The 26,790-nt window shown below is 39.5% G+C and overlaps 1 protein-coding gene across 4 annotated transcripts; it reads right to left on the bottom strand.

Moving 5' to 3' along the window:
* Window positions 1–26,773, bottom strand: SAAL1 (serum amyloid A like 1). Of its 4 annotated transcripts, none has more exons than XM_033204971.1 (12): window positions 26,588–26,773; window positions 23,613–23,726; window positions 16,845–16,928; window positions 12,348–12,427; window positions 10,518–10,577; window positions 10,262–10,377; window positions 9,411–9,591; window positions 7,210–7,292; window positions 6,934–7,122; window positions 3,592–3,788; window positions 1,073–1,165; window positions 1–149 (listed from the first exon to the last, which is right to left on the bottom strand). In XM_033204971.1, exons 1-12 carry the CDS (start codon window positions 26,717–26,719, stop codon window positions 57–59), a joined length of 1,422 nt encoding a protein of 473 aa, XP_033060862.1. In that variant the 5' UTR covers window positions 26,720–26,773; the 3' UTR covers window positions 1–56. The 4 variants fall into 4 exon arrangements, with proteins under 4 accessions (XP_033060862.1, XP_033060863.1, XP_033060865.1 ...); XM_033204972.1 differs by having other exon boundaries at window positions 3,592–3,785; XM_033204974.1 differs by lacking the exon at window positions 26,588–26,773 and adding an exon at window positions 24,015–24,526.
* Window positions 26,774–26,790: the final 17 nt, after the last annotated feature.

The raw sequence follows: 26,790 nt of genomic DNA, 5'->3' as shown, positions 1-26,790 counted from the left end.
TGTCAGTGAGAAAAATAAAGTTTATTTCTTATGCAGAAGTAATTCCAATTCAGGTTTTAAGTCTGAACCTTCAAACTTGGGAAGCTTTTTTCCAAGTCATCAGCAAGCGCCTTATCAACTTCATGTAGGATTTTAATAAAATCTTCCACCTATGAGTCAAACAAACAAATAAAATCAAACACAGAAGAGAAAAACGTGGTTTAAGGTACTGATTGCTCTACCTGTGGTTTCTAAATGGTCCAATGGAAAAGAATTGCTGGCAGATCTCCAGACGACAGTAACAGGACTTCCTAAGCAGTCTTCTAAATCATTCTCAAGGAAATGACTATTCTTTCCCATTCCGTTTTACTCTTGAGCTAGTACTTCTCCCCCTGCCTCCTCTTTACAGCCTGTTCCCACATTCTGTCCTTCATTTTCCTGAAAAAGTTCTTATTGTGAAATCTGATTCTAATGGTAGGAAATGTGATGTCATTTGAAGAACCATAAAAACCTACTGCCTATTCCCAAGAATCTGATTTTGGTTTAATATAGATGCTACCTACTTCATAACAGAAAGGAGTACTATAGATTCAGAGCTGAAGTTTTCCTCTTAGAATTATTACTCCCAAGAGTAGTATGAATTTTCCAGTAGTCATCTTTTTTCCCCCAACCTTTATTGTAGACTCAGGGGGATCTAAATGTCTAAATGTGCAGGTTTGGTACAAAGGTATATCACATGATGCTGAAGTTTGAGGCACAGATGAACCTGTCACCCAGGCAGTGAGCTTAGTACCCAATAGGTAGTTTTTCAGCCCTTGCCCTCCCTCTCTTCTTCCCCTCCTCCTGTAGTCCCCAGTGTCTACCTTTCCCATTTTTATGTCCATGGTATCCAATGGTTTTAGCTCCCACTTCTAAGTGAGAACATATGGTATGTGGTTTTCTGTTTCCAGCAGTCATCTATCTGACAAAGGCATTAAGTCATATAAATTGTATATACTATAATTTTTGACAATGACCTCGAAATCAAGTGCTTACTTGAAAACATTTAGTAATCCTACAAAACTTGGGCACCTATACATTTACCCATACTCACCACAGGGCTATAGAAAGGAAGAAGGTTTTGAAATGCAGAGGAACACTTCTGTTTGCTCAATTGGCCTTCCTTTACTCCCTGAGCCACCGTCTCCTAAAACAACAACATTTAATGTCAAAAAAGGAAAATTTTTTCAAGCTTTAACTAGTGAATAAAAACAAATTAGGATATTCAATTCCTTCCTGACTTCATAGGCATTTCAAATGTCCCAAGTGAACCCACCGACATCAAGGAGGCTTATGTAACCCAAACGTGTTCTCCACTGTCGTCTTTATTTTAGTAAAGGACACCACCATCCACCCTGCTACACAGACTACAAACTTGGAACACAGCGAAGACTTTTCCCTCCCCTCTACTCCTGACCCCTCCCGGCAAGTGCTCAATTTTATTCTACCAAATCTCTCTTACCCCATCCCTCCTCTCCATTCAAACTTCCATTGTTTAGGCTGCCATCCTTTTTCAGATTATTCTTGAAGATTACCAACCCCAAGAGCCTGTTAGTTGATCTCCTGCCCTCCAGCCTCAACTCTCTCTACTCCTTCCTACTCCTTCCTCTCTATTGCTTTTGGAGTAATCTTTCTAAACTGATCATATCACTTGGTGCTTAAAATAAAAAAAATCTTTAGTAGCTCCTCAGTTTCTTCAAGATTAAGTCCAAATCCCCTAAACATGGCATATAAAAATTTGCATGACATAGCCTCAGCTCACCTTTGATGTTCCTACCACTTAAAAGTAGGTGCTCCAAAAAACAAAAGCAACAGCAAAGAATGGGAACAAATACATGTGATAAATATGGAAAAGATGCATTATTACCCAAGAAATTCATACAAATGGATAAATTATTAAAAAAGGATAAATTTTAATTAGATAATTAAAAATTATTATCCAATTAATTATCCAATTAATACTTTTTATTTAATTATCCAATAATTAAAAATGATCCAACTAAATCAAATGGATAAATTATAAATGGATAAATTTATAATCAAATGGATAAATTATAAAAAAGTAGGAAACAAAATATACGACATCCAAATATTTCAATCTCATTAATTTAAAAATGCAAATCAAAATAAGACACAATTTATTACCTGAACTTTGACATAAAATTATAATACCCAATAATAAGTGTCAAGTAAAAGCCAACATTTCACATGTAAATAGTATTTTGACAAAATATGGCCATTATGCCTTAGCCATCTTCACATTTATAATGTTGAATTCAGTAATTTAAATTCTGTAAAACCTGCTGAGGTAATAACCCCAAATCTGGAAAATACAAATAGGGAAAAGAGAAGCAAGACAACTAATAAAAAAAAAAAATCACCAGAATAAGAGAAACCTTTTGTTTCATTTTGTTTTTTGAGATAGGGTCTCACTTTGTCGCTCAGGTTGGAGTGCAATCCTTCCATCTCTGCCTCCCAAGTAGCTGGGATCACAGGCATGTGCCACCATACCCGGCTAATTTTTGTATTTTTTGTAGAGATGAGGTTTTGCCATGTTGCCCGAACTGGTCTCAAATACCTGGGCTCAAGTGATCCACCTGCCTCAGCCTCCCAAGTGCTGGGATTATGGGCGCCTGGCCAAGAGAAACTTCTTAAGGAATACTCTTTAAAAAATTCAGTGGGTATGAATAAATATATTCTTCACAGCTATATTTGTATCATTTTATATTCATAATACAATATATTCATAACATATTCATAATATATTTCTTTCCAAATATATGGATAGAAAAAAATATGGTCAAAGGAGGAATGTTAATAACCACTGAACATATTCAGGGAGAATATTCCTTAAGAGAAGTTTGCAGTAAATTTTGAAAACTGATTATTTGGTAAATTAGGTTTAAACTGGCTCTCAGTAAAAAGTCTTTCATCTAGAATCAAGAAAAATGCTTATAATATAGTGTTAAGGGAAAACAGTCTATAAAAATTGCATATGCTGGGTTAAAGTATAGGAAAAATGCATTTATAAAAATACATGCATGCAAACATATGCATATGTTTGTCATACATAAATATACCAAACCACATCAGCTAGCAGTTTTTAAGATTATAAACTCATGGTGATATTAAGATTTTACTTCATTTTCCCAAAATACATAGTACTTTCTTTTTTTTCTGAGACGTAGTCTCGCTCTGTCGCCCAGGCTGGAGTGCAGTGGCCGGATCTCAGCTCACTGCAAGCTCTGCCTCCTGGGTTCACGCCATTCTCCTGCCTCAGCCTCCCAAGTAGCTGGGACTACAGGCGCCCGCCACCTCGCCCGGCTAGTTTTTTGTATTTTTTTTTTTTTTTTTTTTTTAGTAGAGACGGGGTTTCACCGTGTTCGCCAGGATGGTCTCGATCTCCTGACTCTGTGATCCACCCATCTCGGCCTCCCAAAGCGCTGGGATTACAGGCTTGAGCCACCGCGCCCGGCCTATTACTTTCATATTAAAAAAAACAGTAATAAAGTTGGAGCGTTAAGCAACCCACACTTTCTTTTGTTCATGACATCATCAATACTTCTTTCCTACCTTTGTTAATGCCTGAAAAATATTAGAAAGAAATTCACATAAAATATCCTTTAAGATTTTCAAGTGGAAATCATCTTGGGTTAAATCAGTCTTTTTAGTTTCTTCTGTGTTAGACTCTGTCGAGTTCTCTGGTTTTTTCTGACACTGTTCCATATTTTGTAAGACCCGAATGAGGCTGTCAATTAGAGGAAGATCTACTATATAAACAAATCAAGAAACATGGAATTGGCCAGTTAAGTTTGGTTTTTCATTCATATGTATTGAATTAGTGCAAGACATTATTATTTTGGGTACTACAGATACAGTGGTAACATCAGCAAGATGTCAGCCTATAAGAGGCTTACATTTTTATACTTTCAAATAAGTAAATAAAATAGACTATTTTAGGTTTTGGTTAGGTTCTATGAAGGAAATAAAAGAGGAATACAGCAGTCTAGCAGGGCAAGCTCTCTGACAAGGTGACATTGAGTTGAGAACTAAAGCAATGAAGACTCAGCAATCAAAAGAGCCTAGGAGGCCAGGGGTGGTAGCTCACGCTTGCAATCTCAGCACTCTGAGAGGCCAAGATGGGCGGGTAGATTGAGCCCAGGAGTTCAAGACCAGCCTTAGCAACATGGCGAAACCGTGTCTTTACAAAAAGTACACAAAAATTAGCTCACAGGATTTTTCTACCACTACCACTGTTAATATCTTGGTCCAAGTTATAACATTTCTTGCTATGAGTTAATTATCAAGAATCTCTAAAAGCCTCCTAACTCATCTCCCTTTTATACCAATGACTCCTACATTTCTCATCAAAACAGCAGCCTATTAAAGTCAGCTCATGTGTATTCAACTTCTGCTTAAAACTCACCATGATTCCCTACCTCATTTAGAGAAAAAGGCAAAATCAGGCCCTCTATACTCTACCTCTCTGGCTCCATGTGCTACTTTGCTAAATCCACCCCAGCCACATGGGATCTCACTGTTCCCCCTCAAATATACCAGGCATACTTCTGGTTGAGGGCTTTTACACTTTCTATTCCCTCTGTCTGGAATGTTCGTCTCCCCAAGTATGCACATGACTCCTCCATTCTCTCCCTAAGGACTGTACTCAATGCCACCTTCTCAATGAGGTTAACATATTTATAAATGAAGATCTTAAAAATATTCAATGTTCTTTTTTTATTAAAAACTCTTAATAAAATAGAAACAGATTAATATTTCCTTAAATGGTAAGACATATATCTTATTTTTAGGGGGGCAAGGGGGTGCAGAGTCTTGCTCTGTTGCCCAGGCTGGAGTGCAAAGGCGTCATTTCGACTCACTGCAGCCTCCGCCTCCCAGGTTCAAGCAACTCTCCTGCCTCAGCCTTCCGAATAGCTGAGATTACAGGCGCACGCCACCAAACCTGGCTAATTTTTGTATTTTTAGTAGAGACAGGGTTTCACCATGTTGGCCAGGCTGACTTTGAACTCCTGACCTCAGGTAATCCGCCCACCTCAGCCACCCAAAGTGCTGGGATTATAGGTGTGAGACACCGCACCTGGTTGTAAAACATGTATCTTATACCCAATAATGCTTAACAGTGGAACTCTAGGATTATTTCTAACAAAATCAGGAAGAAGGTAAGGATGTTTTCTACCATCACTATTATTTTACACCAGAGATTCTAGGCAACCCAGAAAGATAAGAAGAATAAACCAGAGATAGACAAGTGATAAAATATATCTAATTTAAGCCAAAGTACTATCACATAAAGCCCAAAGATTATTACTGGAATGACTACTAAAAATAGTAAAAATTTGGTAAGGTTACAGGATGCAAAGTTAATATACAGAAATCAATAGCCTTCATATATTCCAACAACAATAATCAGTGGAAGAAAATATGTCATAGACAATAGTAAACCCAAAAGATAACATATCTAGGAATGAAACTAATAAGAAATATCCAAGATCTATATAAAGAAACCATTACTGAGGGACACAAAAAAGACCTGAACAAATGAAAGGGTATAATATATTCTTAGATATTCTATAAAGTTAACACGATGTCAATAAAAATATCAGAAAGTTTTTGTTTTTGGAACTTAAAGTTAGTGATAAGAATAGTTAAAAACATTCTGAAAACTTAGAAGGAAGAGGAATTTGCCTTATTAAGTATTAAAACATAAAACCTTAATATTTAAAAACACTATGGCTACTAATATATGAACATAGTAATGGAACTGAATAGAATATATAGGGGAATTTTAAAAATAATGATGAAATTTCAAATCAGTGTGGGTAAGCTGGATTATTCACTAAATGATGTTGAGATAACTGGGTAGCCCTCTGGAAAAAAAATTGATACCACTAGTACCAAAGTTATCAAAGGGGGAAAAAAGAATTAAAGTCACACTTCACATGTGACACCAGAATAAATTCTAAATGAATCATGAATTTAATTGTGGTCATAAAAATCATTCTGTGAAAGACTGTGTGTTTACATAGGAAAATATTCATTTTATATTTCTAAATGAAATGTTGGCTAAAAAGCAGAATTAAATATATGTGCATGTGTTGGATGATAAGATTACAGACATCATGTTTCCTTGATATTTTTTATAAGTTTTTAGGCAGGGTGCAGAGGCTCATGCCTGTAATCCCAGCACTCTGGAAGGCAAGGCAGGAGGGTCATTTGAGCCCAGGAGTTTGTGACAAGCCTGGGCAAGATTGTGAGACCCTGTCTCTATAAAAAATTTAAAAACTAGCCAGGTGTGGTGTCACATGGCTGTAGTCCCAGCTACTCAGAAGGCTGAGGTGAGACAATCATCTGAGCCCAGGAATTCAAGGTTGCAGTGAGCTATGATCCTGCCATGGCACTACAGCCTGGGTGATAAAATAAGACTCTGTCTTTAAAATAAGTAAATAGGCCAGGCAGGGTGGCTCACGCCTGTAATCCTAGCACTTTGGGAGGCCGAGGCAGGTGGATCACCTGAGCTCAGGAGTTCCAGCCCAGCCTGGCCAATATGGTGAAAGGCTGTCTCTACTGAAACAATACAAAAATTAGCCGGGCACAGTGGTGTGCGCCTGTAATCCCAGCTACTTGGGAGGCTGAGGCACGAGAATCACTTGAACCCAGGAGGCAGAGGTTACAGTGAGCCAAGATCACACCACCACACTCCAGCCTGGGCAGCAGAGCAAGACTCTCTTTCCAAAAAATAAAAATAAATAAAAAGTAAAATAAGTAAATAAATACGATAATAAAATAAATTTTTGAAGTTTAGCATATTTTTATAATTAGGGAAATGAAAGCATTTTTTAAAAGGGAGAAATCAATGAAATGAAAAACAATATGAGCCTAGGAAATTGTACTTGCCTTTTTCTATCTTTAGATACTCTTGCTCAGTCTGTGAGGCATAAATGGCAGACAACACTGAAAAAGCAGAGGCTAGCACTGTTTTCTGTTCTTGAAGAATGATGGGTGGATCATCAGACTGGCAGAATTCATGGCAGACCAGGTCAAAAAGTAAATTCCAAATGTCTTTTCCAGTGTCAGGACAATGTACTTAATAAAGACAACAAATAAAGCAGTACTTTAAAATCGGCAAACAATTAAATGAGTAACTGTAGCGCTTCCGATAAACCATCTTACCAATTGCTTGAATTCCATCATCCACTGTAGTAAGCAGTTGTAAAATATGCATGTAAACATCAAGCCATTCTGGATTTTCAGAACTAAACAGGAAAAGTAAAAGCACTGAATCAACAACGTTACTGTCCAGGGGATTCCAATCATTCATCCATTCAATAAATATTTATTACTCTGCCAGCCACTGTTCAAGGTGCTGAGGATAAAACAAGGAAAGGAACGAAGGCTCTGTGCTCGTTAGAGCCTTTATATTCTAATAGGGGAAACAGCAAAAAATAAATATTATATAAAATAATCAACACACACAGGACAAGAAGTAAAAAAATCTTTTTGGCTCTATCGCATAAAAGCAACAATGCAGAAACCTGCTAGTTGATACTTTATCATTTTGGTTTACTTGAATAATCAGAACAAAATATGACTGCGATTTTTATAGTATGAACGTAAGGTCCACTGCACCATGCATCAACAATAATGATGTTCTGAAAACGTCTCAGTATTATCCTAGCTCCCTAGCTGAGAATACTAAAAGCATATAAGTCTAATTTTTATGATCAACCATTTGGATTCTCAAAAATCTAAATAGTTTGGAAACTCATAATCTTAGTTCTTCAACCAAGCAAGTGAAAAGACAGCGAACAATTAAAACAATGGTTTGGCAAATGTTTAAGTACTTACAAATTAAATTTCAGGCACTATGTTAGGAGTTGAGAAAACAGATGTATAAGATGTTATCCCTACCTTCATAAAGTTTATACTTTAAAAGGAAAGAAGATTGCTAGCGGGGTAATTACAATAAAGTGGTATGAATGTAACACTATAGGGCTAGGAGCCACTATACAGCAAGGAGACTTAGTTTGCAGGGTCAGGGAAGGTACCTTAAGAAAAATGATGTTTACACAGAAAATGAAGGGGCAAAGAAGTATGTGAGGTGGAGGAAATGTACTGTGCAAAGGCCTGGAGACAAGAGAGCTGGTTCAGTTGAAGAAGTGAAGCAAACTTCTCATGACTGAAACACAGAGCACAAGGAATAAGGATAGCACTACTGGGCCTATAAGCTGCACTTTATTTTTCTGAGAATTTTTCATTTATTTCATTCTTTTTTCCCCTATTTTATTTATTTGTATTTTGGATTCAGAAGGTACATGTTGGGGGTTGTTACATGCATGGTGCTGAGGTTTGGGAATACGGATGGTCCCATTACCCAGGTGATGTACACAGTACCCAAGCTGTGTTTGTGTTTGTTTTTGTTTTTTTCTGGACCTTATCCTAAGGAAGGTAACTGAAAAGACTGAAGCATGAGAGTGAGATGAGTGCGTACTTTGCAAAAACAGCTTTAAAGTCTAGGCTTGGGAAAAGCAAGCATAGAGGCAGGAAATTCAAGTAAAAGAATGTGGCAGTTCTCCAGATGAGAGACAATAATGGCTTGACTGGCATGGATGGAATCCCAGAAAAAGTTAGGAATAAGGGTTGGGAGTTGACTACAATGGGAAAATACTGGGGCAGGAAAGATTCTGTAATGGCTTTTCCATTTCTTCTATATTATCCAAATAGGACAGTGATTACATCATTTACTGAGATTGAGAATACTGATGAAGCAGGTTTAGGGAAAGATGATGAATTTAATCCTCACTTGGATAAAGGACACAAAATTAATAGGTTTTGATGTGGCTTACTCAGCACTAAGAATGCACTAAGCAAATCACTAAGCAGACCAATTTAAAAATTAATTTTCTAGTGATTAGCAATAAACAGTTATAATGACCTGTAAGGCTTAGTAATCACTCCTGACATCAGAGTTCCAAAATCAGTCACTTATTGAAGACTGGCATATAAACACAAGGAGCAAAAAAAAAAAAAAAACATGTGCAACATTAATTAAGAAGTTGTTAAATGTTCAGTGTAAAAGCACAAGAAAATGTTTTCTTTTTGATTTAAATTACATAAAATATGATAAGACAGAAACCAGTTAATGTTGAATAACATCCTACAGCTAAATGATAATGTAACAGGAAGTTTGCAACCACTATCATTCTTGTAAAAAGCATACAGGTTGCATCACAAATATTAGTAGTGAATTAACGTAACAAGGAGTGACTGTGTACTTTATTCTGTTATAAGGAATCTAAGAAGACTTTTATATCTGAGAATACTTCTATCAATTGCATTTTCCCAGAGCACTTTGCACGAAAGAGCTCACCTACCGTACTTGTTTGGCAGCTTCAAGTATACAGGGCACGAGCCGAAACACTGGCTGCTCTTCCGACTCTTCCTGGGGTTGGTCCAGAGGCTGAGTAGCCCCATTTCTGACCCATTCCAACATTAGTTTCTCATCCAAATCAAAGAGCTTGTCTACAACCTCCCCTACCTTCACCAGCAAGTCAACTGCAGAGAATAAAACAGATATTGAAATAAAAACAAACTGCTAAAAGCAATAGGTGTTAAGCAAAATTCCTAAAGCTATTCTAACAAAACCAAATCTTGCCAAGGCAGTACTTATTCTAAAGGGTGATTTACTTATCTCACATGTTTAAATTTGCTTATTTTTCCTCATTTTTAAATGAGGAATTCATCAGTGTCCCAGGACTTTAAGAAATTGTATATCTTCAATCAAAAAACTTTCTCCAAAAAACAAACAAAAAGCTGGGCATGGTGGCTTACACCTGTAATCCCAACACTTTTGGGAGGCCAAGGCTGGATGACTGCTTGAACACATGAGTTCGAAACCAGCCTGGGCAAGAAAGTGAGACTCCGTCTCTACAAAAAATTTTAAAATGAGCTGAGCATGGCGGTGCACGACGATAGTCCCAGCTATTGGGGAGATTAACAGAAGGATACCTTCAGCCCAGAAGTTTGAGGCTGTAGTGGGCTATGATCACACTACTGCACTCCAACCTGGGTGACAGAGCAAGATTCTGTCTCAAACTAACAAACTTTATTACCTTGCACCCAAGGCTTTTTTCAAAAAGGTGACTTCTAGAAATAGTTACATGGTTTCCTAAAATTTAAATAAAATTTAAAACATTTTTTTTTTCTAGACTACATGATGACTTACCATTTGTTGAACTTGACATAATGAAGCAAATGCTATCATAAATCGCTGGATGTTCCCGGATCCTTTCAACCCAAACACTGGCCACTTCTGCCTGGGAAAGGCAAGTAAGCAACAACCTACATGGTAAACGTGGGTTGAATTTCTACTTTTCAAAACAAAAAAAAACAGTAAACGGAATTCGAAAATTAAAAATTAGCTTTTTTTCCTAGCTACTCTTATGAGTAACCTTATAGAATTCGTAAAAGGAAAAGCATACCTGCTTGTTTCCAGCAGAGTAGGTGGGTCTGAATCATACAAACAGTGCAACAATACCTGCCTACAAAAACAAAGAAGTTAACCGATATGCATCACTTCTCGCATTTAAAATATCCGAGTTTTCATTTAAGTTTTTTAACATCTTTATTGTGAAATACAGCATGTATTCAGAAAAGCCCAAAAGATACAAATCTATAGTTAATAAATAACTATAAAGCAAACACTCGTGTTTCCAAGAAACAGAACAGAGCTGCATCTCAGTAGTCACCATGTGTCCATTCCAAATCACAATTCTCTTTCCCACCTAGAAATGATGACCATTCTGATTTTTCCAGCAATCATTTCTTTACTTTGCTCTATAGTTTTATTATTTTATATATTTTGGTGTTGCTTTATACTGCAGGTAAAAGGATTAAGAGGACATGTTGAATAAATAGACATAATCTGGGAGGTTATTCGGATTCATGAAGATGGTCAAGGAGGGGAGACAACATATGAAATAAATTATATTATACTTATTCTTTTGAGTCTTCATTTATTTGCTGGAAACTATACATGTAAGATCCACCCATGTTGTTTCTTTAGCTGTTATTCTTTGACCGATTGCTGCAGAGTACTTCATTGTGTGAAAATAACACAATTTATTTTTCCAGACTACTGCTGATGGACATTTGCGTTGATTCCAATTTGGGGCTATTTCAAGTAATCCTCCTATAATATTTGTAAGAGTTATCCTGATGCACATGTGCACAGTTTATCTTACCATATATGCCCACTATGAGCTGGTCACAGCACGTGCATATGTTCCAATGTGACCAGATAATGCCCAACTATTCTAAAGTGGTTCAACAAATTTATTTTCCCATCAGCAAAATAAATTGCACCATACTAATATTAAGATAAGCATTTACTTGAATTTATAACATTTGTTAACATTTCTCATTTTTGGAGTTTTGATAGAGAACATTATAGAGACCAAACATAACCCTAAGTCATTTGCTCCATGGATGACTGTAAATTACTGAGGAATAAATACTCTGAACTAGGATCTTAAATTCCCTCCATAACTAGGAGTTATCTCTTTCTGAGAAACCCAGGTACTTGAATCCTGTGATAAAACCCTCACAGCCCCAGCTCTGACAAAAACTGCCTAGAACAGTTTTCTTAACCTATTTGGGTACAAATTTCTTTGAGATTCTGATTAACAGCCATGAACCCTTTGCCTAGAAAACTAATACATCCACAAAATTTAGCATATAATTCCAGGGTGTTCTCAGAACACAGTAACCAAACTTGGGTTTCCTCCGTTAAAAAACCTTCTGCCCAGAACTTTACACATGGAGAAGAGAACTAGCCTCGAAGCAGAAATCTGAAAGTCTTTTCATCACAGAGGCAACCCTTTATCTTCCAGTTTGTTGACAAGTCTTATCCTCTAAGTCAGAGCTCTCAGGATGACATTATTCAACAAATCTAGTTTCTGCAGACTCCAGCTGAGTCATTGGATTCCCTGCACCTAAAATGTTTTGGATTCCAGTTGGCTGCCCCATCTCCAAGTTTTGTCCCACTGGTTCTTCCCCTATCTGGCTTACTGCCACCAGCTGACAATTCAGATTCCTTTGCTACTGAAGAAAACAGGCTTAAATCCTGAATCATTTCAGTACCTCCTGAAGAAGCCCCTAGTTACCATCAACACGCAATGAAGTTCCTAGAGAGTATTCATCAAGACAAAGAAAAGACTATCTTTCAGATTTGCTACTTTTCCTAAGTATTAGAATTTCCTTAAGGGTATAAAAGAATATATTTTAAAACATAATTATATAGTAAGACTTACCCAAGATTTTTATCACTGCTGATGGACACACATATCTCCTGGAAACAGGCCATATTACCTAAAATTCCCACACAGATTTCCTGCCAAATCAAATTTTACAAGTCACAATGGCTCTGAGACGAAAAACATAAACAAAAATATCAACTTGAACAAAAACTTTCACTGAGCCAACTTTTGGGGTAAGGCAGAGGGGAGGCAGGATAAAGACATATACTGCCTGTGCCCTAACCTTGACAAGCTTACAGTATTTGAGAAGGGATGAAAGACATAAGAACAAGAAAGGGCAAAGGCAGGAGCTATGGAAGAAGAACTCCTATCGATAAAACGAGTGTTAAATGATTGACAGGATTGAGATATGCAAACAAAAAGACAGACGTTCAAATAAGGGGAAAGTATCAGCAAAGGCAGGAAGGGAATCATGTATGTGGTGAAGATGGTAGACAATAAAGTACTCTGGTTGTGGCACAAAGTGGGTGAACAGCATGAGGTAAATACTGCCGGTATAAAGGACTGAGATTAAGGGCTCTGAATGCCGTGCTGAAGAATTAGACTTAATCTGGGAAGTTATTTGGAATCATGAAGATGCTCAAGGAGGGGAGACAACATACTGAAACAGTATCTTAGAAAGATTATACTGGTGGCAAAATGCATAATGTATTAGTGTAGTCCCTCTTTATCCATGGTATCAGTTACCCATGGTCAACTTTGGTATAAAAGTACTAAACGGAAAAGTCCAGAAATAAACAATTCATGTTTTAAATTGCATGTCTTTCTGAGTAGCATGATGAAATCTTGCACCGTCTCACCCGGGATGTGACTCATTCTTTTGTTCAACATATCCACACTGTATACACTGCCTGCCCATTAGTTACTTAGTAGCCATCTTGGCTATCAGATCGACCATCATGGTATCTCACAGGGCTTGTGTTCATATCACCCTTATTTTACTTAATAATGGCCCCAAAGCACAAGAGTAGCGATGCTGGCAATTTGGATATGTCAATGAGCCACCATTAAGTGCTTTCTTTACATGAAAAGGTGAAAGTTCTTGATTTCATAAGAAAAACATACAAAAATGTATGCTGAGGTTGCTTAGGATCTCTAAGAACAAATCTATCCATGAAATTGTGAAGAAGGAAAAGGAAATTTGTGTATATTATAAATAGGGTTCAGTTCTATCCTTGGTTTTAGGCACTGGGGGCCTTGGAATGTATCCCCCAAGGATAAGGGGAGACTAGTGCATAGGGAAAAGAAGTTGAAAAGAATTTAAGAATCTATCTAAGTAGTAGTTAATTAATATGTAATAACATTTATTACCACTCATTATGGCCAGGCATTACTCTAAGCATTTTCCATGTATAATTTCATATAATAACTTGGGTGATAGGTACTAATAGTATCCCCATTTTTTCAGATGAGGAAACTAAGGCACAGAGAAGTTAAGCTACTTGCCTAATAGGATCTTGAGATCTCCAACTAGAACATGGCAGAGCTCCAGAGCTTGAGCATTTAACCACTATTCCAAACTGCACCTCAGTTATCAAGACACAAGAGGAGGAGGGCCCTCAGGCATGGAAAAGGATGAAGCTGAGGAAGACTCTCAAGGTAAAAGCAAAATAACCCAACGTGAGGATAAGGGAGAAAGCAGCTGAACTTGACTCCTAGCTTTCAAGTTGCCTCATTTCCCCAGTCAGTGATATTGGTCCCATTGACAGGAAAACTAAAAAAGAAAGTGCATAAAAGGCTACAATGAGTTCAGATGGTACGGTGTTTCCAAGCTTGCTGGAATGTAAGAATCACTCAGGGAGCTTGTTAAAAATACAGATTTCCAAATCTCATCTCAGATCTACTGAATTATAATTTCCAGGGTAGAGCCTGGAAAGCTATTGTTTACCCAGCATATACCAGGTGACTTTTATGATCAGATAAGCGTGAACATAAATCACTGAGGACATACACAATCAGGGTTAGAGAGCACAGTTGACCCTCGAACAACACAGGTTTCAATGTGTGGGTCCACTTATAGGTGGATTTTTTCTAACCAAACTTGGAATGAAAATAGTGTCCTCAAGATGCAAAACCTGCATAATATGCAGAGCTGACTTTTCATACACACAGGTTCCACAGAGCTGACTGCAGAATTGAGTATGTGCGGATTTCAGTATGGGGAATGTCTTGCAACCATCCCCCATGTATACCAAGGGACAACTGTACAGCATGCAAGCAGAGAGTGCCTGGAGGAAGTTGGAGATGTGACATCAGTTATCACAAAGGAAGTCGAGGCTTTGCTCCTACAGGCGAGTTGCAACTTAAAGGTGTAAAGAAAACACATAAGTTCACTAGGAAAATGAATATAATGAGAGCAAAGGATCAGGCCTACACCTTACAAAATGTCCATATTCAGGACAGTATAAAAAAGGAAGAAAGAAAAAAGCCAATGAAAGGTGAGAGAGGAGTGACCCAACAGTGAGATGACACAGGAACCACAGAAATGGAGTTTCAAAAAAATATGGGTGGTCAAATGTTGGGAAAAGATTAAGAGTGAGTAGGGGCAGAAAAAAACCACATACATTTCCCTTATAAACTAAAGAGAGAATAACTGAACTTCCAATCAAAGATCAAGTTTTTCTGTCTTGGCTGCTCACTGGAATCACCTGGGGAACTTTAAAAGCTGGCCAAAGTCTCACACTTGGAGATTCTGCTTTAACTCATCTAGGGTATGGCCTGACTCAAGATTTTCAAAAGTTCCCCAGGGCAAAGCTTCTCCGAGTGTGGCAATGCTCCAGAGCACCAGCGTCACCTGGGAACATATTAGGAATCCTGGACCTACTGGACTAGAAACTCTGGAGGGGGGCTTGGCGATTAGTGATGCGGGGACATGCTTAAGTTTGAGAGCCCATGTCCCAGGTGATTCTAACATGCAGCCAAGGCTGAGAATCACTGTGGCAGCAGACGGTGGCCAGCGGGTATATACAACAGTATGACTAAATCCTAAAAGGTGCCGTTCCTGACATAAGCTTATTTTTTTATACACTAGTAGTGAGTAAATATATTTACTCACTACTTTTTTGTACAGAAAAACTCAGTACAAAAATAGCATAATCATCAAATCTTACATTAATATAAGGAACCAAGGAAAAAATGGTTAATCAGGCCCTAATTCAGACAGAACATTCTACTTAAATAAGAATTTTAATTCAACATTCAATTTGTAAAAACACACTATGGAATTCTCCATTTTATAATCTGAAAGAGAGGAAATACAGTACAGTGGTTATACCTAAGTCAGGCCTAGGCTGAAATCTCAGCTCCATTCTTTCCTAGTTGTGTGACCCTGAACACATATCTTCACCCAAGATCTAGTTCTTTAAAAGTATACCTCATAGTAGTAAGACCAGGTATTCAGTAAACAGCAGTTCTTCATAATTACAATTATTGAACAGATATTTACTAATCCATGTATGCACAGCACATGGCAATTTAATTGGCAATAAAGCACAGTACACTGCACACATTATATAAGGTCCTCTCCTTTAGTCCTTATCTATTGTTCTTGGCAGTTTACTAACAGCAATGACCACGGAAAGCTTACTTACTTCCTTGGGAAGGTGTGGAAGGAAAAGTACTACTGTGAATAACAGATGCAAATACTGAGAGGGGACAGAAGGCACCCAAAGGGAGGCAGAGACAGCGTGAGACAGGGAGAAGAAAGGCCTGGCTCAATCAGAAGGGTTACCTGGTTATCCAGATTTTATGCTGGAAAGATGAGTTAGGTTCAGAGAGTAGAAGTCTTGAGCAGCAGGCTAAGTTTACAATAGTTTTCAAGCAATGGTGGATTTTGTCAGCAAAAAAGAGCAATCAACTGAAAAATGGGAGGCCCGGGTTCTGCTCCTTGCTCTGATACATACTAGCAGCATAACAGTGGTTATGCCTAACTCGTCTCCACAGCAGTTAAATGAAAGTGCTAATTTCCCTGGTCCAGCCTGAATCTATAATTCTATGATTCTAATAATTTTAAATTTTTAAATTATTACAGGCGCTCATGCTTATAATCCCAGTACTTTGGGAGGCCAAGGTGGGAGGATCACTTGAGGCCAGGAGTTCAAGACCACCCTGAGTAACATAAGGAGACCCCTGTCTTCACAAAATAACAATGAAAATTAGCTGGGTGTGGTGGCTTACACCTACAGTCCCAGTTACTTGGGAGGCTGAGGTGGGAGGGTCCCTTGAGCCCAGGAGGTCAAGACTGCAGTGAGCTGTGATCATGCCACTGTACCCTAAGCCTTGGAGACATAGTGAGACCCTGTCTCAAAAATAAAATAAAATAAATTTAAATAGCAAATTACCTAGGACCTGGCAATGTTCAATTAACATCTACAGGCTGATTTGTTGATTTACAGTCAGTAAGAAAATCAAAGTGAGAAAAATAAATGACCATCCAGCACTATCTGTTCTTATTGCTTCAAAGAAGAAGACTTTAGAAATGTACATACTTACTCTTAATCGAGGACACTTGGACTTAGCCAGTACTCCCATGAATATATCAGGAGCGTTAAATTCTTGGAGAAATAAAGCCACATCCTGAAAAGAAAAATGATTATTAGCGTGGATATTGAATATTCTTCCCTAAACCCCAAAGCTTAGGCAACCATAAAATTCTATATTAAAATTAGAATTTTAGGCCAGGCGCAGTGGCTCACACCTGCAATCCTAGCACTTTGGGAGGCCAAGGCTGGCAGACTGCCTGAGCTCAGGAGTTCACGACCAGCCTGGGCAACACGGTGAAACTCCGTCTCTACTAAAAATACAAAAAAACTAGCCGGGCGTGGCAGCGTGCACCTGTAGTCCCAGCTACTCAGGAGGCTGAGGCAGGCGAATTGCTTGAACCCGGGAGGTGGAGGTTGCAGTGAGGCGAGATTGCACCACTGCACTCCAGCCTGGGCAACAGAGCAAGACTCTGTCTCCAAAAAACATTTAAAAATAAAATAAAATTAGAATTTTAGACACAAGAAAAGAAAAAAAAACCCACAGGTTTAGGAACTGTGTCAACAGACAAAAGGGATACTAGAGAGTCTTTATGGTAACTGGTCCCAGACAATGGAACGATTTTGTAAACAAATCTAATCTACCTACAATACTCCGGAGGATTATCCCACTCTTTTCTGCCCCGAATCTATTTACCTTAATAATGTTTCTGCCCACTAGGAATTCTCATTAAACACATCCAAACACATCTGGTGATTACCTATGAGGTATTAAGCTAGAAGTGGGGGACAAGGGAAAAAAGCAACACGCTGGGCACAGTGGCTCACACCTGTAATCCTAACACTTTGGGAGGCTGGTTAGAAAGCTGAGGTTGGTGGATCACTTGAGCCCAGGATTTTGAGACCAGCTTGGGCAAACATGGTGAAAACCCATATCCACAAAAAATACAAAAATTAGCCAGGTGTGGTGGCACATGCCTGCAGTCCCAGCTACTTGGGAGGCTGAGGTGGGAGGATCACTTGAGCCTGGCGGAGCTGAGGTTGCAGTGAGCCATGACTTTGCCACTGTACTCCAGCCTGGGCAACACAGCGAGAAAAAAAGAGTAAAACTTGGCTGGGAGAGGTGGCTCACACCTGTAATCCTAATACTTTCAGAGGCCAGGGCAGGCAGATCACTTGAGCCCAGGAGTTCGAGACCAGCCTAAGCAAACATAGTGAAACACCATCTCTACAAAAAATACAAAAATTAGCTGGGCATGGTGGTGTACCATCTGTAGTCCCAGCTACTCAGGAGGCTGAGGTGGAAGGATTGCTTGAACCCGTGAGGCACAGGTTGCAGTAAGCTGAGATATCGCCACTGCACTCCAGCCTGTGCAACAGAGTGAGACTTTGTCACAAACAAAAACAAAATTCCTTCTTGTCCTCCAAGAGCTTAAAACACGGTAGGGGAAAGAAGTCAAGAACTGCTATAGGGTCCTGTCCAAAACCAGAACTTGTGTTTTCAAAATCATCAACAGAATAAAAAGTCTGATGACAATGTAACTGTGGTAGCCTCATAACTTCTTCCTAGAGAGTCTGCCACAGTGCTGAAAGGGGCATAACATACAGGTGACATGTGAGTGGACATGTGGCCCCAAATGGGCCAAATCTCACCTAGGAATGTAAGACACAAAAGCTAAGTCAGTTTGCTTGGGGATTTGCAATGTAAAATATATAAATAAAATTAAGTTTCTGGCTGTCTACTGCTTCAGATTTTCACTAAATTTGAGGTGTATATTTGAGAAGCCTTAACTTAAAATATAAGCTGCATGCATTAAAGGGCCCTGGAACACCTCAAAGAGAGACGCAATTATTCTCTACAGCAACTGAAACCAGTAACCTGCCAGACAACTGACTGGGAGAGACACACTCTACTTACTAAAAGACCATGGTTCGAGAAAATAATATTTTCAAAGATACACTCTAAACTGAAAGTCATAACAGCAGATTCTCTTCACTGTAAGTGATCAAGCTGTCTGTCCTGTGGGCAATTCTTTGTCACATGCAGAAATTTTTAAATTTAATGGTAATTCCTGGAGTGGCACAAGGGTGGCCTAACAATATCAATACCAACAGTAATAAAATTAACATTCATTGAACAAGTATTAAATGCCAGGCACAGTGAAGTGGTTTGCATGCTATCTCATTTAGTTCTCAAAACAACTCTATCAACTAGTTAACATTATTAGTCCCATTACACTCATAAGCAAACTGAAGTTTAAAAAGTTCAGCAACCTGCCCAAGATTATACAGTCTCAGTAGAGTAAAGCTAGGATTTGAACCCACCTGAGTCTGACTTGAGCCTATGGTCTTGCTTTTTAAAAGAGATGGGGGTCTTGCTATCCTGTCCACACCGGAGCAGTGGCTATTCACAGATTCACAGGCATTATCATAGCTCACTGCAGCCTCCAACTACTGGGGTCAAGTGATCCTCCTGCCTCAGCCTTCCAAATAACTGGGAATATAGACAAGTACCCAGTGAGACTATGTTCTTAACCACTACAGCATGCTACCTCTCAGGCATTCACCTATTCATTCATGACTCCCCAAATATTTTCTGAAAAACCTAATAGGCACTGTTTTAGATTCTGGGGACACATCGGTGAACAAGCTAAATAAGGACTCAGTCCCAAGGAATTTTCTTTCTAAATAAATGAACAAACAATAAATATATAAACAACTGAACTACACAATTTCTAAAAGAAAATAAGATGGTATGTGCTAGAAACCCAGATAAAGGGGGCTACTTTAGACATGACATTGAAGAAGGTATTTCAGAAGGGGTGACATTATGCTTTGATGAGAAAGAATTGAAATCCATCAGAGGACACATGTAACAGAGTGAAGCAATTCTGTGGGAACACTGAAATGAGAGGTTAATTCTGACTGGAGGGTCTGGGGTGGCATCACAGAGGAGGTGACACTGAAGCCGGGCCATAAACAGTGAGAAGGATTTTGCCAGCTGGAAGCCATTCTAAACAGAGAGGCATGAATAGTACCCATGGACACATGAAAGTGCAGGAAGTATCTATCTGGAGGTCTCTGGTCCTCGCACACTGAATTCGTGGTTACAGAGCAATAAGAGACAAGGCTGAGATATAAACTCACTAGACTTTGCACCACGGACTTCAATGGTCAGTGGAGCGCTTAGTTCTGAGTGGTGCCTCAAGGGCACCTCTTGTAAGGGAGCAAAAGGAGGCCAAAGAACATGACTTTGCCCCGCACCAATAACCTCCTTCAAACAGCAGCACTGTTTTCTCAATTTTAAAACTGAGATTTTCACCCTGACTTCATTTAAAACACAGGTTTTATTTCTTTTTAAAAAATGTAACCATAATTTATCAATAATTGTAGAGCAAACAGAAAGTAGATCTGAACAATACTCTCAACCAACCTGATCTGACATTGGTAATAAGATACTCCACCCAGTAACAGCAGAACACACATGCTTTTTAAGTGAACATGTCCTTTAAGTGATAGTAAAGACAAAGTAAAGACAAAGATAGATTGGTAAAGACAGACCATATTCTGGGCTATAAAACAAGTCTCAACACATTTAAAAGGATTCAGTGTTCAACGACCACAGCAACAGAAAGATAACTAAAACATTCCCAAATATTTGAATCTTATCTATGAACCAAAGAAAAAGTAAAGAATATTAGAAAGTATTCTGAACTTCTGTGGCCATGGTGGCTCATGCCTGTAATCCCAGTACTTTGGGAGGCCGGGGCAGGCAGATCACTTGAGGCCAGGAGTTCAAGACCAGCCTGGCCAACATGGCAAAACCCCATCTCTACAAAAAGTACAGAGCAAGACTCTGTCTTAAAAAAAAATTGTAAACACAGCATATCAGAATTTGTGGAATACTGGTAAAGCATAAATATTTAGGGAAAATTTTATAGTGCTAGATGTCTATCTTTAAAAAGAAAGATTTCAAAGTATAAAGTATGTGGACAACTGATTTTTGACAAAGATGCAAAAGCAATTAGTGGAGAAAGGATCTTTTCAACAAATGAACTAGAACAATTGAATATCCATAGGCAAAAAAATAAACTTCAACCCATCCTTGCACTATGTACTATACAAAAATTAACTCAAAATGGATCACAGACTTCTATGTAAAACCTAAAATTATAAAACTTTTAGAAGAAAATGTAAGAAAACAACATAATTAAAAAACAGGCAGAAGATTCAAACAGGTACTTCACCAAAAAAGATACATGGAGTACAAATAAACACATGAAAAGATACTCATCGGCCGGGCGCGGTGGCTCAAGCCTGTAATCCCAGCACTTTGGGAGGCCGAGACGGGCGGATCACGAGGTCAGGAGATCGAGACCATCCTGGCTAACACTGTGAAACCCCGTCTCTACTACAAAATACAAAAAACTAGCCGGGCGAGGTGGCGGGCGCCTGTAGTCCTTGCTACTTGGGAGGCTGAGGCAGGAGAATGGCATAAGCCCAGGAGGCGGAGCTTGCAGTGAGCCGAGATCCGGCCACTGCACTCCAGCCTGGGCGACAGAGCCAGACTCCGTCTCAAAAAAAAAAAAAAAAAAAGAAAAGATACTCATCATTAGGAATTAAGGAAGTCCAAATTATAATCACAATGAGCTATCACTACACACTTACTAGCATGGCTAAAATTAAGAAGACTGACCATACTAAGTGTTGATGAGGATGAGGAGAAACTGGACCTGGAATTATGTCTCACACACTGCTTGTGGTTACGTAAAACGGTAAAAACTGCTTAGGAAAACAACTTGAAAGTTTCTTAAACAGTTCAGCATACACTTACCATATGATCCAGTCAGGCCACTTGATATGGTTTGGCTCTGTGTCCCCTGCTAAATCTCACCTTGATTTGCAATCCCCATTGTCCCCATGTATCAAGGCCAAGACTAGGTGGAGGTAAGTGAATCATGGGGGCAGTTTCCCCCATGCTGTTCTCATGATAATAAGTGAGTCTCATGAGATCTGATAGTTTTATAAGCATCTGGCATTTCCCCTGCTCACACTTCTCCTTCCTGCCACCATGTGAAGAAGGTGCCTGCTTCCCCTTCCCCTTCTGCCATGATTGTAAGTTTCCTGAGGCCTCCCCAGCCATGCTGACCTGAGAGTCAATTAAACCTCTTTCCTTTATAAATTACCCAGTCTCAGGTATTTCCCTATAGCAGCGTGAGAATGGACTAATACACCACTCTAGGTATTCATCCAAGGAAAAGAAAAGTATATGTCCATACACACTTGTATACAAAAGTTCGCAACAGCTTTATCTGTAATAAACCTTAAACAACTCCAACATTCATCAACAGGTAAAAAATAAATTGTGGTATATACATATAATGGAACACAATTCAGCAACAAAAAAAAATAAGCCATTGATATACATAACATGGATGATTCTCAAAATAATTATGCTGCATAAAAGAGCCAGGCCAAAAAGAGAATATGAGCACATTTATATAAAACTCTAGAATACACACTAATCTGTAGTGGCAGAAAGCAGATCAGTGGTTGCCTGGAGAGGATGGAGGAAGGGAGAGGCAAGAGGAAGAGACGACCAAGAACCATAAAGAAACTTTTAGGGGTGATGGATATGCTCTCTATTCCGATTACAGTGACAGTTTCATCTGCGTACACATTGTCAAAGTTTATTGGCTGGGTGCGGTGACGCACACCTATAATCCCAGCACTTTGGGATGCCAACGTGGGTGGATCATTTGAGGTCAGCAGTTCGAGACTAGCCTTGCCAACAGGGTGAAACCCTGTCTCTACCAAAAATACAAAAATTCGCCGGGATTGGTGGTGCACGCCTGTACTCCCAGCTACTCGGGAGGCTATGGCAGGAGAATCACTTGAGCCCTGGAGGCGGAGGGTGCAGTGAGCTGAGATCCCCACTGCACTCCTGCCTGGGTGATAGAGACTTCATCTCCAAAAAAAAAATTATCAGTGTCAATGATACTTCAAAACAATAGGCAGTTTTTTTGTGTGTTAATTATACCTCAATAAGTTTTAAATAAAATGACTGAAACAATGAATAGCCATTGACAATTTTTAAGAAAATGAGTACAATTAAGTCTGTATTTCTGGAAAAAAGGTAACAGGGGTGGCAATGTAGAGGACAGAAGGGAGGTGAAAGAGACTAAAACAAGGATTTTAATCAGGAAGCTACTGCAAAAGTCTAGGCAATAAAACAAGAGAGATCACATAGGCCATTTAATCTCTTTTGGCCTCTATTTTCTTAACTGTAAAATAAGAGTACTACCTACATTACAGGGTTATTGTGAAGATCAAATAGAATACTATACATGAAAATGCTTTTGAGCTATAGAATAAAATACAGATATTAAAACAATGATTAATATTGCAACTATAGACATATTATTTATTGTCCTTTCCTTCTAATACTATCATGGTATATTAGTGGTCTTCTAACTCCTAACCTGCTCTCAAATATATGGCCAGAGTTCTCTTTAGGTAGGTAAGTATCAGAACTTTCCTGGCCTACATGTGTGTAGGAATACATTCATAAGAGCTATGTATTTAGTCCGAATCTATTGAGAGCTCAGATCCTCCAGCCTCAAAGACAGAAGTTTAGCACTATAGCTCATAGGATCTCATTCCCTATATCATATATGAGTGTGATTACACCCCAGAGTGAAGGACTGAACCGTTTTTAAAACATCCATTCACCATCTCCTCACCCAACAGTCTTTTCAGAGTTTTGTTTCCAGCCTCATACCTCATCCATTGACATATCCCATACTCTGCAAATTTCATTCTCCATTTCTTCATCAAGCTCCATCTGCTGCTCATCATCATCTGAGCTAGATTTGGTGTTTTCAGGGCTAACAATCTTCAGAAACACAAAGAAAGAAAACATGAATAAAAGTTGTCTACAATACTAATCAGGCACCCAAATACAGCAGGTGATCGAATAACATCACCTTGTAACGTTGATGAGACAAAAATATTTGATTCCTGGCCAGGGCCACCATCTGTGTGGAGTTTGCATGTTCTCCCTATGTGTGCATGAGTCTGTTCCAGATACTTTAGTTTCCTCCCACATCCCCCACATTTGCACATTAGCATAACTGGTGTGTCTAAATGGTCCCAATCTGAGTGAGTGTGGGTGTGTGTGTACCTGTGATGGGATGGCATCCTGTCCAAGGCTGGTTTCTGCCTTGCACCTTGAGCTGCTGGTATAGGCTCCAGCCACCCTTAACCCTGAACCAGAGCAAGTGGGTTGGGAAATGGATGAATACAAATTATTATAAAACAAAAATCTGTAAAGAAGACAATAATCATAGAGATGCACGACAATAATTATGTGGTAGGAACGTGCTCAGTAAGCCTGCCTTATTTGTTATTGTTTTTGGACTGTACAGTAGTAAGAGGTAGTCATTCTTGCTTTGTAAACATTTATTCCTTGATTTAACATAATCAAACAATAAAAGTTGTAGTGATAATCACTACAACCACCATCACTCACTAACTCACCAAAACTAGGTAAACAGTTATCTTGTTTTTATTAACCTTTCTTAAATGTATTTATAGCTCATTTATCTCAATATTTAATACTAGATGTGTTTTGGGTCCTCATTTAGAAGTTTGGTGATGTTCTTGTGCCCAGAAATATGCCACGGGAACTTAACTCTTGTTTATATCAATTAGCTATGTAAAATTGGTTTCATTATCAGTAATTTTGCTTAAAGTCACAATTTCCAAGAACCTACTGATGTTAAGTGAGGACTTACTTTAATAATAACCCATAATCGTTTAGAAGACACAAAGAGGCTACCAGCAAAGTATCTTTTCTTGCAAAAACCTTCTTTTAAAAACGTAGTGCCTTGGGTAAATCTATTCTTTCGACATTCACAAAGTAAATACTGTTGCTAGGCACTGGGGTAGATATACAAAGACGAGTTAGATATAATCCCTTACTTTTAAGATTTTTTTCTTTTTTTTTAACTTTTAGGATCTAGTGGAGAAAGACATGTAAAGGGATAGTCATATCAGAAAAAGCAAAGTGGGCAGGGCGCGGTGGCTCAAGCCTGTAATCCCAGCACTTTGGGAGGCCAAGACGGGCGGATGGCAAGGTCAGGAGATCGAGACCAGCCTGGCTAACACGGTGAAACCCCGTCTCTACCAAAAAAAAATACAAAAATCTAGCCAGGCGAGGTGGCGGGCACCTGTAGTCCCAGCTACTCGGGAGGCTGAGGCAGGAGAATGGCGTAAACCCGGGAGACCGAGTTTGCAGTGAGCTGAGATCCGGCCACTGCACTCCAGCCTGGGCGACAGAGCGAGACTCCGTCTCAAAAAAAAAAAAAAAAGAACAAAAAAAGGCAAAGTGATTCAAATGAATTGTGGACAAAAAGTTGTGGTAGCAAAAATGATGGACCAATGATCTATTCCCGGGAGAAGATGGGGAACTTTATATTAGGTGTTGATATTTAAGCTAAATTTTAAAGGAAGAATAGTATTGTCATGTGAAGAAGGAGAGAAGTGAGTATTCAGAGGAAAGTACAAGAGTTCAGAGTTGAGAGAGGGCCTAGCATGTTTGGGGATGGTGAACAGTTCGCTGTTGATGGAACACAGTGTATCACGAGAAGATGAGGCTAGAAAATGCACAAACAGCCCTGGATTCCAAGCTTCAAGAAATATGCATTTTCTCCTATGCAAAGGGAACTAAGCAGTGTCATGAATAGCGCTGTCTTTAAAGAAGATTATTCTGGCAGCTGTGTAGAAAATTAACTGGAGAGGATAGAGAAGAGAAGCAGAGGAACCAATGAGGGAAACATGGGGAGAAGAAAACTCACATTTACTGACAGCCTCCTATAAGTGAAACACCATGCTAAGCACTCTATGGCCATTATAATCTCACTTAACCTACACATTAACCCTATATACAATAATGTAAATATTATAATCCATTTTATAGAAATTAAGAGAAACAGAGGTTCTGAGCCGTTAGGTGACCTGCTGCTAGTGTTTTTTGTCTTTTTGAGACAGTGTCTCCCTCTGTCCTGCAGCCTGGAGTGCAGTAGCTGGATCATAGCTCACTGCAGCCTCCAACTCCAGGCTCAAACGATCCTCCAGCCTCAGCCTCCTGAGTAGCTGGGACTACAGGTGTGCACCATCACGATCGGCTTTTTTTTTTTTTAAGTTTGTAGAAACCAGTTCTATGTTGCCCAGGCTGGTCTCGAACTCCTGGCTCAAGAGATCCTTCCGCCTCGGCCTCCCAAAGTGTTGGGATTACAGACGTGAGCCACCGCGCCTAGTCAGAAGCCACGTTTTTTATCTAAAAGTTGTATAACCCATAAAACACCATTTATTCTATTACCACTATAGTCCATGAAATATATAAACTAAGGACCTGGGCTTCAGAAATGACAGTGGGGATGGGGAGCAAAACCCGAGCAATGCAGTTACACGATCGTGTATTTTTGGAGAACTTGCGAAACTAAAATAGAACCGCAAGTATTCCAGCATCCCTACCATTATACTTCCCTCTGTGTCGAGAGATCCCGAGGGGCCCCAGATAGTTCTGGGGTCCGCAGCGGCCGGCGAAACGCAAGGAGCGAGGTCCCGCAGCGCACGCCTGGGGAGGAGTCTTCGTGGGGATGGCCGCTCCCGGGGCAGGAGGAGCCGCCAGAGGCGGAGCCCGGGTGCCTGGGGGATGTGGGGAGAGCCCACGCGTGGCGCGAGTTTCCACACCTGGATGAGTCCGCTGAGGACGCCGAAGAGCCAGTGTTTGCTGTAAACCGTGCTCCCTATGCAGTCTCCACCTGCCACCTCCTCCTCCTCCTTGTCGCGACCCGGGGGCGGCGGCGAGGGGTTGCGATCCATGACTTTGCCGCGTTCCGCGCTCGAAGGCCGTGCCGGAAGCTGCGGAGGAGACGACCGGCACCCTAGTGCCA

This window comes from Trachypithecus francoisi, unplaced genomic scaffold, assembly GCF_009764315.1.
Source record: "Trachypithecus francoisi isolate TF-2019V2 unplaced genomic scaffold, Tfra_2.0 Lachesis_group8, whole genome shotgun sequence".
NCBI classification, from domain to species: domain Eukaryota; kingdom Metazoa; phylum Chordata; class Mammalia; order Primates; family Cercopithecidae; genus Trachypithecus; species Trachypithecus francoisi.
The sequence above is the reverse complement of the archived record's forward strand: the minus strand, read 5'-3'. Positions and strand labels throughout refer to the sequence as shown.

Bases quoted from the DNA above. Each gene is read 5' to 3' on its own strand.
- SAAL1 (XM_033204971.1), bottom strand. From the start codon at position 26,719: ATGGATCGCAACCCCTCGCCGCCGCCCCCGGGTCGCGACAAGGAGGAG. The intron at 16,929-23,612 runs GTATGAGGCTGG...TTTTCTTTTCAG, and splicing joins GGGATATGTCAATGGATGAG to GATGTGGCTTTATTTCTCCA. The intron at 3,789-6,933 runs GCAAGTACAATT...TTGTTTATATAG, and splicing joins GTATCTAAAGATAGAAAAAG to TAGATCTTCCTCTAATTGAC.